This window comes from Mugil cephalus, chromosome 1 (genome assembly GCF_022458985.1).
Source record: "Mugil cephalus isolate CIBA_MC_2020 chromosome 1, CIBA_Mcephalus_1.1, whole genome shotgun sequence".
NCBI classification, from domain to species: Eukaryota; Metazoa; Chordata; class Actinopteri; order Mugiliformes; family Mugilidae; genus Mugil; species Mugil cephalus.
The window spans coordinates 2,310,336-2,325,669 of NC_061770.1; the positions used below are offsets into that span (position 1 = coordinate 2,310,336).

At 40.2% G+C, this 15,334-nt stretch overlaps 1 protein-coding gene across 5 annotated transcripts; it reads left to right on the forward strand.

Moving 5' to 3' along the window:
• Positions 1-2,261: 2,261 nt before the first annotated feature.
• cdk11b (cyclin-dependent kinase 11B) lies at positions 2,262-14,647 on the forward strand. 5 transcript variants are annotated; one of them, XM_047603137.1, is made up of 20 exons: positions 2,262-2,317; positions 2,958-3,124; positions 3,284-3,423; positions 3,541-3,668; positions 3,766-3,910; positions 4,449-4,624; positions 4,891-5,016; positions 5,106-5,204; positions 5,475-5,609; positions 5,697-5,771; positions 6,492-6,715; positions 6,811-6,901; positions 6,985-7,106; positions 8,349-8,454; positions 8,610-8,731; positions 9,654-9,761; positions 10,140-10,256; positions 10,692-10,840; positions 13,302-13,491; positions 14,040-14,647. In XM_047603137.1, the coding sequence occupies exons 2-20, from the start codon at positions 2,978-2,980 to the stop codon at positions 14,130-14,132; spliced, it is 2,493 nt and encodes an 830-aa protein (XP_047459093.1). In that variant the 5' UTR covers positions 2,262-2,317; positions 2,958-2,977; the 3' UTR covers positions 14,133-14,647. The 5 variants fall into 5 exon arrangements, with proteins under 5 accessions (XP_047459093.1, XP_047459111.1, XP_047459121.1 ...); XM_047603155.1 differs by having other exon boundaries at positions 2,958-3,088; XM_047603165.1 differs by lacking the exon at positions 2,262-2,317 and adding an exon at positions 2,404-2,423 and having other exon boundaries at positions 2,958-3,088.
• Positions 14,648-15,334: the final 687 nt, after the last annotated feature.

Consider the following 15,334-nt stretch of genomic DNA (forward strand, 5'->3'; position numbering starts at 1 on the left):
TACATAGCTAAAAGTTTTGACATCTTCAGTAGGCACCATGTTATAGACAAAGAATTGGGACATTATAAGAGCCTGAAAGCTGTAATGCTAATAGTAATACTATTGACATAACAGCTTTCAGGCCCTTCTTCCAGTATCAACTTTATCAGTAACACCCATTGTACAATTAAAACTGATAGTAAATTCATTTTCAAAGAAAAAAAAAACAAACATTAAATTTGGTATTTTTTTGACTGCTAATACTTTTGTAATACGTTATTTTCATTCATTGTTCAGAGTTTCATCACAGAAAAAAAGTCTTGCATTAACTATGTAGAAATGGTTCAAATGTTACTTGAAGATCAGTTAACAGTTAAAGAACTGCTGCAGTCTTTGAAACTGCTAAACAATAACACAAACTATTTGAAGCCCCAGACCTATTGAAACTATTGTGGTTCTATTGAAACCAAAGCTGTATTATTACAAAGGTGTTACAAATGTAGTATAAGGAATTTCTGTCTAATAAACACAATGAAATCAGTGTTGCATCAGTGAAGAAAATGGCTGCCCAGAATTCACCCAAGCTGATTAGACATGGTTTTTAATTTTCAGACAGCTGTGCCTGAAAAATCAGATTGAATGGCCCTAATGATCTTATACAACCAAGAAAAGATTATTTTAAATGCACAATTTATCCTGAATGTCTCTTCCCTCTTTCCTGGTCTTCACTATGAGCACCGATGGATGTAGTATCCCGTCACGTATCCTATGATGTAAATAGACACCAGTGCAGCTACAGCTCCTGCTGCCTTCATTATTGTTCCAGTGCTGCCAACAAACACTCTGTTATAGATCCTGTAATTGTGTGAGAGAAAGGTAGTCAGGGTCACATGAAGCACTTCTAAGTCCACTGTCACTCCCACATTATTTTATAACCTGGTTTTAACATACTGTCAATTTGGTTCTGGTCTTGTAAAGCTTATGAGTACCATGTAGTTGTAACTCACCCATATCTAGCTCTATGGGTTTTCCTCAGCAGCAAAAGAAAATGATCAATATTATGAAAACTGTTTTTCTATTTTTATATTTACATCAGGCCTCATTTTATTTCACCTTCCAGTAGACTGTGAAGCCTCTACGTTCATGTTGATGTTGTCGTCATTCCAGCGATCATATTGGACGCTCCCACCACTGTTGGAGTCCATGTTGGAAGTTTTACTTTTTCTCTGAGATTTATCTGCTGGAATCACTGCTCACTGTTCAACACATATACTCTGTGCTGGGACACAGTGAGTTGTCTGCAGGTAGATAAAAATAAGATTAAGGCACATTCACAACAGCCAAAGAAACTAGCTACTGTTTAAAGAGTGTTATTTCTATGAATACATTATGAGGTATATAGATTTAAATGTGTTTAATAAAGTTTAAAAATATGTTTTTATCATCCATGTTAATTAATAAGCCCAGAAGCTAAATCAGACCCAGTGACTGAAATAATGTGATTCAGAAAGCAGTGTCTAATGATTAAGGACTTAGTCAAGATTATTCAAATAACAGTTTCACTCACCTGTAGGAGTCTGAAACAAGCTGCTTAGAAAGCTCAGCTCTCCAACACGTTCAAATCCCAGACTGACACAGACAATCATGCTTCCTGCTCCATAAGAATCCTTGACCACGGAGGTCAGCCTACCATAAATCTACTGGCTGTAATCCAGCTGATGTCTTTCACCTCATTATATGACACATTCTCAGTGATAAAGGCCTCTGTAAGTACTGTGTGGTCTCCGGTTTCATCACATCCTGAGCAGATAGTGGAGTGCAAAGTAAAAATAATTACGAAACTTGGGAATGTAAAGAAATCCTGCAATGTTTGATTTGGCCTTTATATGTTCAGACACAATTCAATTTAATTCAGAGTTGTACATTAGAAACAAAGACTTCAGTTTGCTTACATTTCGTTTTTAGTTTGTTGTAAAGGATAACATAAAAAGATTGTTGTCAAAAGCCATATATTAACATTGCGCTCCAGGTATTACTTGCAACAGCGCCTGCTGTTGAGAATTTAGATGTTGTTGGAAAAGTGGGAAATCTTTGAAAACAAAGATTTACTATTATATTATATTATATTACATCACATTACATTACATTACATTATATTATATTATATTATATTATATTATATTATATTATATTATATTATATTATATTATATTATATTATATTATATTATATTATATTATATTATATAGGAAGTAATTGTTTGACACCGGAAGTGCAACAGACGTTACGGACGTATTCAAACTTCCGGTGTGCAATAATACCGCTGCGCGTATTTCAGGTTGGTTTAACTGTTTCACCCGCTGGGCCAATAATACCACTGTCTGTTGTATTTAGGCTTTTAATTTGATCTACGGTCGCCGATATACTCTGGCATATTAACAAGTGTAATCAATATATGAGTCATTTCTTTCAGCACCGTGTAGTTGCCTATGGAAGTTGTTTGGCAATAGTCGCCCATGCTACTTTTCGATAGCTAACGTTTGCTAGCTTACGTATTAGCATCGTCCGTTTGATTCTCCACACACCGGAGGCTTAGACGCACAATTTTTTTTGACCGTTTTCCTACCCGTGTTGCTACTCAAATGAAATAAAGACAAACTCTATTTAAGATAACGTTAGTAGAACTAGAGCAAGTGCGCTAAATGTGATTGATTAACACCTACTCTGTGGTAGATAAGAATCACTAGTGATTTCTAAGGTCTCACAGCTTTAGCAAAGGTAGCCAGATGTTCTTTAATTTTGACAGTTAACATTAAAATTAAATGGATGATTAATTGTTGAATTCGCGACCTACCAGTGCAAAGATCTTCTGTCGTAGATGTATTTCAACTTTCAGTCGCTTATGTTTTATGCAACACCGTTCATGATGGAAGTAAATGAGCCCGCTGTGTTGCTTGTGTCTTTGTGATGTGAATCAGGCGGTGGAGAGTGGACGCTGATGGGGGACGAAAAGGAGACCTGGAAAGTTAAAACTCTTGACGAAATCCTACTTGAGAAGAAACGCAGAAGAGAATTAGAGGAGAAAAGTGATCAGAAGCATCAGAAAAATGTAAAGTCATATCGACATTACACATGCGCAATGATGGTATTAAAAACAATTTTTAGCTTTCTATTGTATCTGTTGTATAAAATAGGATTCTTATTAATGCATACATTGTAAAGAAAAGTCTAAGCTTATGCGTTTATTTGTATTGCAAATGATTTCTCTCCTGCTCTAATCACAAATTCTGCCCTTCTTGCATAGTTCACACAGGGACTTGTTCCACAGGCGGATGATCGGGAAGCCAAACGAGATACTCCGGAGGAAGGAGAACTTCAGGATCAAAGAATGGAAATAACAATCCGTAATTCCCCGTACACACGGGAAGACTCAACAGAAGACAGGTATGTGGACCTGTAGTAAACCAACGTGAGGAAATTCGTACACATATAATTCATTTATTTTATAACCGTTGTCTGTTTTAAGTCTTATGTTGTTGTTTTTTTTTTTGCTCGTACCAGAGGAGAAGAAGATGAATCATTAGCAATCAAGCCTCCACAGCAGATAGCGAGGAAGGATAAGTCTCACCACAGAAAGGAGGAGAAGAGAAAAGATAAGAGACGTCATCGCAGTCACTCTGCTGAAGGAGGTTTGGAAGTGATACTGAAATAAAAAAACATTATTTACAGTTGACTACTCCATGCTGGGTACTTTTTCATATCTGCTTCCTCCCCTCATGTATACAGCAGGGAAACATGCACGGCCCAAAGATAAAGAAAAAGAGCGAGAGAGCGATCGCAGGAAGCGTCAGTGGGAAGAAGACAAAGCCAGGCGAGACTGGGAAAGGCAAAAACGAAGGGAGCAGGCCAGAGCTCATTCACGTAGAGAAAGGTGAGCATCAACATTCTGAAGTATAAATATTAAATAATGTCATGTTAGCTTGACACAGATAAATGTATTAATATTAATACATACATACATATTATTAATTTGAGTATGGCCAGTGTATGTTTCCAAAAGGTAATAACTACTTTTTCGGATCGGAACTTCTGTCCAGTGTTTTTTTTTCCACAAGTATGTTTCTGTAAGTGTACATGTGATGTACTGCTCTTTCCTCATTGAAGTCTTAAAGGTCACATAAATAATGCAAACTGAAGGAGAAATTGTAAATTCATTGTAAACCTCCAGTGTGTAGGATCTAGGCGACTCTACTTACAGAAATTAAATCTAAATTCCCTCTTCATGTTTTTCATTAATGTGTTGTCAATTGAAAATAAGTTTTTAGAACAGTATTGCTATGCAAGAGGCTTTGAGATGGATGTAGTCTGCAACCTTACCACCAGATGCCGCTTAATCCTACACACTGGTCCTTTCACTAACTAACTAAATAAAACAGTGACTTTTGGTGAACTTTTGGTTATCTAAACAGACCTCAAGTGGACTCTACTGGGGTTTTTTTGGACCACAGGGACCGGCTGGAGCAGCTGGAGCGACAGCGCGAACGTGACCGAAAGCTGCGTGAACAGCAAAAAGAGCAACGAGAGCTTAAGGAGCGAGAGAGGAGGGCGGAAGAGCGACGCAACGAAAGAGGTTCCAGACGGGAAGGTCAGTGAATGTTATACTCGCTCGGAAAAAACATACAGCTTCTCTCTAGGAAGACTAAACACACTTCTTCTAGTTCTGTAAATAAACCACAAACACAAGAATACATAATTTTCTAGTAATTTTGGCAAATAAGATTTATTTGTCAATTGATTTGAACCACTAACCAGGTTCAATGTCCCACCACCATTCATACAGTTTCTGATTCTGAAACAATGAAATTATGATGTAAAATCTGCAGTAATTAACAAGAACCCCTTTGTTTTCAGTGCCATCTCATCATCGGATGCTACCTGAGGAGTATGATGACAAACCAAAACAAAGTCACCGCAGCCGTAGTCCCACTCGTGCCCCACGGGACAGGTCTGATCACGGCGAACCCCGGAAAAGTACAGGTGAGTTTACCATCATATCTTCATTTCCAGAATATATGTTTGTTTACGTACATATGTCCGTTTAACATATACTATGTGTTCTTCTTCAGCATTAAAGGAGGAGAAACCAGAGCTCAAAGACCTGCTTGCTGACCTTCAGGACATCAGTGACAGCGAAAGGAAGTCAAGCACTGCAGAATCTTCCATAGGTAATGGATGATATAACCTCCATTTTTAGCAGATAAGAGAACTCTACAGCAACTCTACATTATCAGTATTAAATGGGCAATTATCCTTGGGAAGCTTAATATATTTGAGGCAAAAAAAGACAAAAACAACCTAAAACCATTTTGGGTAGAAAAAAAACAACACGTCAGACAAAAAACAACCATTAACACACTAAGAACAACCCAAAAAGGTTATTCTTCACGGAGCCAAGTAAGTGAAAACTGCTCCTGTGTCTTTTCCATCTCATTTAGCATCGGGATCAGGCTCGGAGGAAGAGGAGGAAGAGGAGGAGGACGAAGAGGAGTCCAGCAGCCAGAGTGAAGGCGAAGAAGGGGAAGAAGAGGGGGAGTCTGTTTCAGGCTCAGGAAGGTCGGAGCAAAGTGCAGGTAAAGGTTTTTTCTGCTCTACTGCTGTGACTGAGTCAAGACCAATGATGCACCATAACAGCCTAAACACTGACTTTCTCTTTTCAGAGGATGTGAGTGAAGATGAGCAGTCAGAAGAAGAGTTTGAAGAGGAGAGGGAAAATGGAAATCACATACCTGCAGGTGAGGAAAGCTCTGATGTCAACAGTGATGATTGTGTAGGACAGGGGTCTTCAACGTTTATCGGGCCAAGGGCCTCTAAACTGATGGAGAGATTAGGTAGGGACCCTCTACCCATATGTGTTCTATATCAAACTTGGCCTAGTGCTATTTATAAATATGCATTATTATAATAATAATAATTTTGCATTCAATATGAAGCTCTTCCTTATCCCTTTACTGAAATATGTTGCATTAATTTAATGTGTATTTAAAGAAATTGAAATTTGTGGGGGATCAACCAAAGATTTTCTGACCCCTCTATGGTACCTCCACAGACCCCTTGTTGACAACCTGTGGTGTAGGAGATATATTACCATAACTTAGAAGTTTGGACTATTGTTATTATTATTGTTATACACACTATCTACTTTATGTGAGCAAGGTAGTCAAAACACAAACCTTACAACTGAAGAAGATGGCTGCTTGCAGAGTAACAGTCGATACATCGAACAAAACCTGAATATGAGATTCAATCTTGATCTGGAAAAAAAATCAGCATCTTATCTTCATCAGCTGTGCCATAAAAACCTTTTAAGTTGTAAAGGAAGTTTCATTTCTTCCATCTTTATGATCTTAATGTCCATCAGAGACTCAATAATTGATCAGATAATTAAATATTGGAAGCAAAATATTTAAAGAGGACATACTTACCAACGCAAAACCCTACCCTAAAACTCTTAGTGCCAGAGTCCCGTTTTGACCACGACTCAGAGGAGAGTGGTGAAGACATGGAAGATGAAGAAGAAGAAGAGGAGGATGATGAAGCAGGAGATGGTGACCCCACCCCTCAGTCTCAAACTCATTCTCGCTCCCCCACTCCTGAGGAGAACTATATCCCCGACTCTCCCCCGATTTCTCCCGTGGAGCTGAAGAAGGAGCTACCCAAGTATCTCCCAGCTTTACAGGTTGGTGGCAACGTGACTCAAATACTCTGTTTAGGAGCTACAAATGATGCCTTGGCAAATGCATAATCTGGTGTTGGGTTTCATGTTGTCTTCAGGGTTGCCGCAGTGTTGAGGAATTTCAGTGTCTGAACCGAATAGAGGAGGGAACCTACGGTGTTGTGTACAGGGCCAAGGACAAAAAAACTGGTATGAAAATAAACACATAAATCTATTTGCATTTAGGGTAGGTGTGTACTGATCAAATGATTAATGCAATGCCATGTTTCCAGATGAGATTGTCGCCCTGAAAAGGCTGAAGATGGAGAAGGAGAAGGAGGGCTTTCCCATCACATCCTTACGAGAAATCAATACGATCCTGAAAGCTCAGCATCCAAACATCGTCACAGTGAGGGTGAGACAACTTATTTTAAAATATCTGTTTAGGTACAGGGATGTCACGATTACAGTTTTCCTTAGTACGATTATTGTCAGAGAATTTATCACAATATTACGATAATCACGATTATTTTGCGTCGATTGATTTCACAACTATATTCATATGTTAAACCACATGAACACTCCTTTGTGGTCTTAAAGTTTCCTTTATTTCTATCTTTTGATTCTAAAATATAAGTTTATTACTAATTATATGACCCAATATTTGTATTTGTATATTTAAGCATCTGTTTATATAGGACTAATCATTAATCCCCAGGACAATTGTTTAAATCATTTAAGTCATCAATTGTCATCTATACCAGATGTTTAAGTTTATTTTTAATAATTTTAATAATAATATGATAATATAACATATCTGTTATTTTGGTTAATTTATTTTATGTTTAAATTACAATGACATAAATTAGTAAAACATGAAACAGACTAGAAGCACAAGTGTACAAGCACTGGATCGAGCTGGAAGCACAAGCCCAACGTTTATGCAAAAGGAGGTAATGCTAAATGTTCACTGACTGAGTGAGGACCTTGACTACATGGCGCTTTCTTCTACACGTCACTGCACAGACACATTGTAGACACTGACACTGAGACTGTCCGACAACAAGAAAAAAAAGAAAGGAAAAAAACGATCGACCTCACGCTGCACTGAAAGGCGAACCAGTGTCGTACTCGTACACGATTCTTTGCAAATAACATGCTAACGTTTAATTTCCTACTAATTCAGTGCAATGTTAGAAGAACATGTTAATGTTACTTACCTTTATTTTGGCATACAAAGTTGGGTGGTTGTTCCACAGGTGGTGAAACATATGAGATGTGTTTCCTCCTTTGACTGACTTTTATAACATGTTTTACATGTTGGCAAGACGTCCTCAAAAACGACACCCTGGTCGTTTTACCTGTATCCAAAATATTCCCACACTGCTGATTTGACACGTTTGGTCGGGGGGAATACCTCTTCTGCCATTTTTCCCACGCATGCCTCACATCATAACTTGCAGGGACCAAAACAAAGCAACACAAGCGGGCGCGGCAACACGTGGTGTATTCCTGACAGTTCAGGAAACGTAACAATCAATTAATCGTAGCATTTAGTACCGCAATTAATTGTGAAATCAAGTAATCGTGACATCCCTAATTAAGATTTTAATAGAAAGGTGTTCAGTCAAATTTTCCTTTTCCCCCACCATATTAGGAAATTGTTGTTGGGAGCAACATGGACAAGATCTACATTGTGATGAACTATGTGGAACATGACCTGAAGAGTCTAATGGAAACCATGAAGCAGCCATTCCTGCCAGGTAAAGAGAGGCATTGACAATATGTGGTCTATTTCTCTCACTTTATACTATTAAAATATGAACTGTAATAGGTTTTTCCTTGTTTTGGAGACAACAACAGATGTCTATCTGTCATGTCATTAGAGCTGTTGTAAATTGTGATACGTTTCTTTCAGGAGAAGTAAAGACTTTGATGATTCAGCTGCTTAGAGGAGTCCGACATCTCCATGACAACTGGATCCTTCACCGTGATCTGAAGACGTCCAATCTGCTGCTGAGCCACAAGGGTATCCTTAAGGTACACTTTGGATTCCGCTACGGCCCTGTGAACTAAAGGGCTAGTTACCTTGGTGACAACCCCTCTTCTTGGGGTCTGTTTTTTTCTGTAATCCTGTAACAGACTTAAACTGGAAAATTAGTTTAATATTTTTTTATTCCGTGGCTTTACAAACCTTCACTTCTATTGACTTGACCATTTAACACTGAAGATTAAGAATGTATAGTTTTCAGTTGACTTTAGAAGAATAAAAAAATGCTGTTAGCATTTACTTGGAGGGATCTTTGTGTTTGAGACAAGTTAAATTTACAGTTAGTCAAGCACTGTCAGCCATTAACATGGGGTGATAGGTATGTTTGTTGAGCCACAGTGATGAAGCAAGAGGAGTATTTGACACTGTAAGCAAACAGCCTTTAGAATTTGTATAAAAGGGGCATGAGTGTCTGAAAGTAAGTCATGTGCAAATGTCTGAAACTGGTACATGGAATCCGATCACAAGTGACCAGCTTAAAGTACAAGTGTAAACTCACCCAGGATGCATTGACATTGCAGTTGGGAGATTCAATCTCTGACCACCTTGGGAGGTGGTCTGGTCATGTTGATGTTTAAGGAGCCGCATGTGGTTAAGTGACATATTTCCACATTTACCGGTGTCTTAATTTACGATGACTTTATAGAAACTTCCAGGGTTGGAGTTCTAATCTGAGTTTTGTGTAGGTCTAACTAACGTCAGGGCTGAGATCCTTAAACAATAACTTATTGTGTGTGCCAAAGTCATGAAGCACACACATAAAACAGGGATGTTCTCTGTTCTCTAACAGCGATACTTATCCAACAGAGGCGGCTGCTGCTAAAATATTTTACTGTGCTTCAAATGAAAATTAGAAATCTATTCAGTCTCTAACTTGCATAAAATACCTGTTTTCTGTCTCTTGTATTGTAGATTGGGGACTTTGGATTGGCCCGTGAGTACGGTTCTCCTCTGAAACCGTACACCCCTGTAGTGGTGACCCTGTGGTACCGATCTCCAGAGCTGCTGCTTGGAGCCAAGGTGAGAATTGAGGCTCACGCTGCTTCTATACCACAGGAGCACAGATAAAATACCTGTGCAGTAGCTGGAACTGTACACATTAATCTGATATACTTTCCTAGAAGTAGTTACATCATCCTGAGTGATTGTTTTACCCAGTGGTCTATTTCCAAGAGAAGACAACAGCTGTGAAACATTTGGCTTGTAAGATACCAAATACCACAAAATGCTATTTGAGTTTTTAGAGAGTATGATTTATGCAGCCAGGCGGCAGAGGCCCAGCTACTCGTCAGAGCACATCCACTTTCACACATGACAAACTCACACAGCTCCATGCCAGACAGACTGTCTACTTTATGTTTCTGCGGACTGCCACTGTGTTTGTTCTTCTCTCCGCAGGAGTACTCCACAGCTGTGGACATGTGGTCAGTGGGCTGCATATTTGGCGAGCTCCTCACCCAGAAACCTCTTTTCCCTGGAAAATCTGAAATTGACCAAATTAACAAGATTTTCAAGGTAAACGTCCTCATTTGCTCTTAAAAATAAATTGTGACCATAATGGAAGAAGCTCTCGTGTTTACTGCCTGTAAATCTACTGGGAAGTGTCTGGTCTGTTATATCATGTCAGCATGCTGTTCTGCTGCGCACCACAGGGTGGAGACATTGGTTTCCATCAATCCAAAGTTATTATGAAACCAAGAAGCTCACCACAGTTGGCTGAATAAATTTCAGTAGATGATCTACATAAAGAATAACAGCTGTGTGGACTGATGTCATCCAGGCCTCCCGTGTTATATTCTTTGCCAGTGAGCAGTTAAAGTACTAAAATGTACCTAGGACTAATGCCAAATGTCTGCGGTTGATGTATACATCAGCCAAAGTGAGGATATCTCATATCCATCTCTCCCTGCACTGACAGTCTGTCTGCTCACTGGTATGTGTTGACTGTAGGATCTGGGGTCACCCAGTGAGAAGATCTGGCCCGGCTACAGCGAGCTACCCGCCGTGAAGAAGATGACTTTCACAGAGTATCCCTACAACAACCTGCGAAAGCGCTTTGGAGCGCTCCTGTCTGACCAAGGCTTTGACCTCATGAACAAGTAGGTTTCTTAAAGACTGTCACATTTCACACATTACACCTGACATGCTGCACTACATTTTCTCTGCAACACAGTCTGTGTAGTTGCTGCGTGTCATGTGAGTGTTTTCAAAAACCTCTCTGCATGTTATAATTTAAATCTAGAATTTAGGCAAATAATAAAGTGTTAAAGTGTATTTTTGATGAACCTGCCAGTTCATTAGCAACACCAGTGAAAGTACATGCATTCTTATATGACAACCAGCACTGAATCTTATCTTCATGACAGCTCTGGCATTCAGCATTGGTTTAAAATAACAGAGAGAACTGTTGATTTGACTGAGTTTTCATTACAGAGGCTAATATTTGTACTACGTGTTTCTGTTATTTTGTCGGTGGACTGGACTAAACAACAGGGACACTTTAGTGTTTAATTGAATCCAGTTTAATGCCACCACAAACTACGTCCTCTGAAATGATTGCAGAGTTGAATACCTCTCTGATGCTGTCTCAACATAAATTGATCCTGATAACTTTCTTAAAGGAGGATTTACTGCAGGTTTCATTGAAAATTTTTGATATTGTCTTACTGTACGAGGACAAACATTTCAGTCTTGTCAGATTGTGATGCTTCCAGAGCTTGTAATCCAGTCTCTGTATTTCTGGCAAACTGACATTAAACATGACAGCAGTAGTGTATTGGTAAGTCATCAACGTGCCCCAGCAGGAATCCCTTTCCGTTCCCATGTTCCATCTCACTACACACACTCACCATGGTGATGCTCCACATTACGGGAAAATCTTTTACAACGGTAATACACAGAATAATTGGTTCATAATTCTTTCTCAAACATTCCCAAGATCAGCATTGTTTAGCAGCTGCAGAAAGCAGAGGCTCGCCTCCCTCAGATCTTTACCCACACACAGAGCCTTTTGTCTACACCTGTAAATGACAAAACCGTGATCGGTCCGCTCGCAGCCTCTCACAGAGGATGGCAACAACATGTCCACTGTGCAGGCGCAGTGGAAGCTCGGCATCTGTCCAGCGCTGCTGAAACCTTCCAGCTGTCAGAAGACTCTCGAAGCATTTACCCTGGGACCACAGCAGAGAAGTGTTGTTTGAAAAGCTTCAGAACACATCAGTGGAGTTTGGAGGTGTAGTTTGGAAGGTAGATGTCACGGAGCTGTTTGGAATATCACACCCCCATGTGTAGGAAAGAGTTTGCAGGTCTAGGCAGGTGTTACCAATCTCCAGCAGTGGCTTCAAAACTTAGTTGATTTTTTAACCTGCTACTTAAAAATGTAGGCGTTAAGGAAGTTTGGTTTTCAGTTCGTATTTTAGAGACCCACAATACTGTCAGTTCTTCCTATCAAATAATAGATTTCCCTCCTCTGTCTGGGATGAGGTGGACTGTCCCTTTCTCTGCCAGTGTTAGGCCTCCGTTGTGTTACAGAGCTGGTGTCTGTCTAACCCCCGTCACGAGTCCTTCACTATAAAAGCAGAGCTCTTTTAATTTGACCACACTGACTCCTCTTAGATTTGGAAGATTCCTGTCACACAGTTACTTTGAATCCAATTACCACAATTGTTATGCTGTGTTGATCCAGTCATGTGTAATTATGACTCACTGCATAAACTCTGTGACCCCACATGTCGGGACTGCATCTCTTGTTCCAGTTGTCTTCCTTGTTGTAGTTAACCAGTAAACTGGCACCATTGGGCTGCTCTGTTGGATCAAACCAAATGGGCCAGTCGTCACACCGCACATTTAACCATGACCCTGTCGCTGGTTCACTGCTTTTTTTTTTTTTCCTTGGACCAGTTTTGGAGGAAACCCCACAACAGCTGCAACTTTGGAGATGCTCTGGCCCAGTCATCTAGCCATCGCAATTTAGCCTTTTTTAGTCTTTTTTAACTTCCCTTAAATGCTCAGTGGTCATAATGTTATGGCCAATCAGTTTATTCAGTCAGTCACCTTAAAGGGGATTTCTACTCATGTCACATCATCAACTTAAGTGAAATTCCAATCAAAAAAAACCTTTGACTGAACAGAATGTCGGTCTCAATGATAGAATTTCCGTCTACCCAAAGCAGTTAGCCTCATTAAAACTACCTGTATAGATGTATCAGTCTCCTCTCTGCTTGCGTCATTTGTTGGCCCTTTCTTGTCACTTTTTTTCTGGCTTTGGCACAGAAAGATGACTCCTCCACGGCTAATCCTGTCTACAAAGGCATGATTGTTTTTCCAAACGGCCTTCAATGAGCTAAACGCCAGAACTATTTGAATTACAGAATAAAATCTGAGGTGAGAGCAGCCACTCAGGGTCCTGGCTCCAGGTTTCCTCTTTACCAAAATGAATTCAAAGGTTTCACCATGTTTAATCATAACTCTAGTCCACACAGCATTCTGAGCTAGCTCACTCCTGTGTTGAAATATCACTGAAGTGCATACACATGAACGGGATTTTTGTTTGTTTTCCAGATTCCTCACCTACTGCCCCAGTAAGAGGATCTTATCAGACGAGGCTCTCAAGCACGAGTACTTCAGAGAGACGCCGCTCCCCATTGACCCCTCCATGTTTCCCACCTGGCCGGCCAAGAGCGAGCAGCAGAGGGTGAAGAGAGGCACCAGTCCCCGCCCGCCCGAAGGAGGTCTAGGCTACAGTCAACTGGTTAGGACATTTGGCTCCGCTTTCTCCATTACATACAGCTACCCAGCTCTCTGGACGCTGTCTGTGTTAAATAGATTACAAACCTTCAGCCTTCTGCTTTGTGTATTTCCTCCTTGTGTTTTCCATGATGAGCAACCATTAGGGCGTAATGTTTTCAGCAGTGGTCCCACCCACCCAGAACCTTTAGGCTGCTATTCTTTTGGGCTTAATTTTAGCTGCCTCAGGCACAAATTAGACCACAATGAACGTAGTAGTTATTTATCTCATTTTTATTCTTGGCAGCTTGGAAAAGCTGGTGAGACAGACCACCACGAGATATCCCAAGAATAAAAACAACAATAAGAATTTTAATCATTACAATCTTCATGCATATTTTTATGGAAACACAATCTCATTTTATTAATTTCAGATTACTTGTTTACCAAAGGTAACCAGTGTAGTATTGATCGGTTCTGAAATAAATATAAAAAAAATGAAATGTTATCAGAGGTGTGATGGACTGTGGTTTTTATTGCTATGAACTATGTCCGTTTCCGATGTGTCTGCAGGGTGATGACGACCTTAAAGACACCGGCTTCCACTTGACAACCAGCAACCAGGGAGCGTCTGCGGTCGGCCCAGGATTCAGCCTCAAGTTCTGAGCCTCAATCTGCAGGACACCTGGCTGTCCACGAGATTACGATGGAACAAAGAGTTCTGGGACTCGTCTGTTTGTTTGGGACTGGACGGCATCACCAGTTTACAACTACAGGCCAGATCAGCATCTGATCAGTTACAGCTGTTACCATGTAGTCAGGACTGTTCAACAGCAAGACGGATGGCCCAAACATGTTGGATTCAGCCTTTTCTCTGTACTCTTTAGCTATTTCAGCACTTGACATGTGACCATTTTAGCTGTTCGGGAGGAGACCCCACCATAAATCTATTAGAGGTTTAGTTCCCCTGTTTGACTTGTTTTATTTTTCCTTTTATACTTCATGAGAGAGGAGCAGATTTTATAAATGGTTGGTATTTCCTGGCTGCCTGAGCTACTGTGTAATGATGCAGCGTTGGCTGTGTGTTCTATCCATCATAATGTCTGAAATCTACACGGGAACGTGAGCTCACTCGATGACAGGGAGGTGATGTTTTTGCTAGAAATAAAGTTTGAATCTTTGTTTTGTCTGCTGTTTTCCCTGTATTTATAAACCCTGTCCAAACTATGCAAACACAAGGCCACACTGCCAGGGGAGAGAGAAAAAAAAAAAAAAGAAGGGAAGTCGAGCCTAAAAGAAATCCAGCCTTCAACCCAGTTCAGTAGCTGCGCTCCAAAAGTGATGTCATTTTTGCACTGCGCACTTTGTCTCAGTACTTTGTTCTTTCGGGGGAAAAGAGGCCTGATTTTTCTTTGCCTTTGTCTTTAAATGGCTCTGTGACTTCAGAATTAGACCAATAAATTCTTTGATTTCGAGCCAAAGAAAAATAAACAGAACAGCTTCGGCCCCTGCATGACTGTTGGCTGCTTTCTCTGGAACGGGCACAGAAAGATCCTCTGGCCCTGGAGCCAGGTCTAAATGGAAATGTTCATTAATCAGTTTTATCTGTCCCCTGCCCCCACCGGAGCCTCTTCTGCAGAATATTACACCTGATGTGTTGAGTAAGCTTGGAAGGAGAGAAGCGAGTGGAACTGACTGCTCAGTCTCTGGAGGCAGACTCCTGGCTTCACTGTGAGGCTAGTAAAGTAAGCTAGACGTCTGAGGTGTTCCATATGTGGTTTAAGGTCCAAATGGCTCCAGAAGCTGTAGACAACATTGCTTATCCTGGCTTTAGTAGCTTAGTTTGGTCACTGCGTAAATTATTCAAA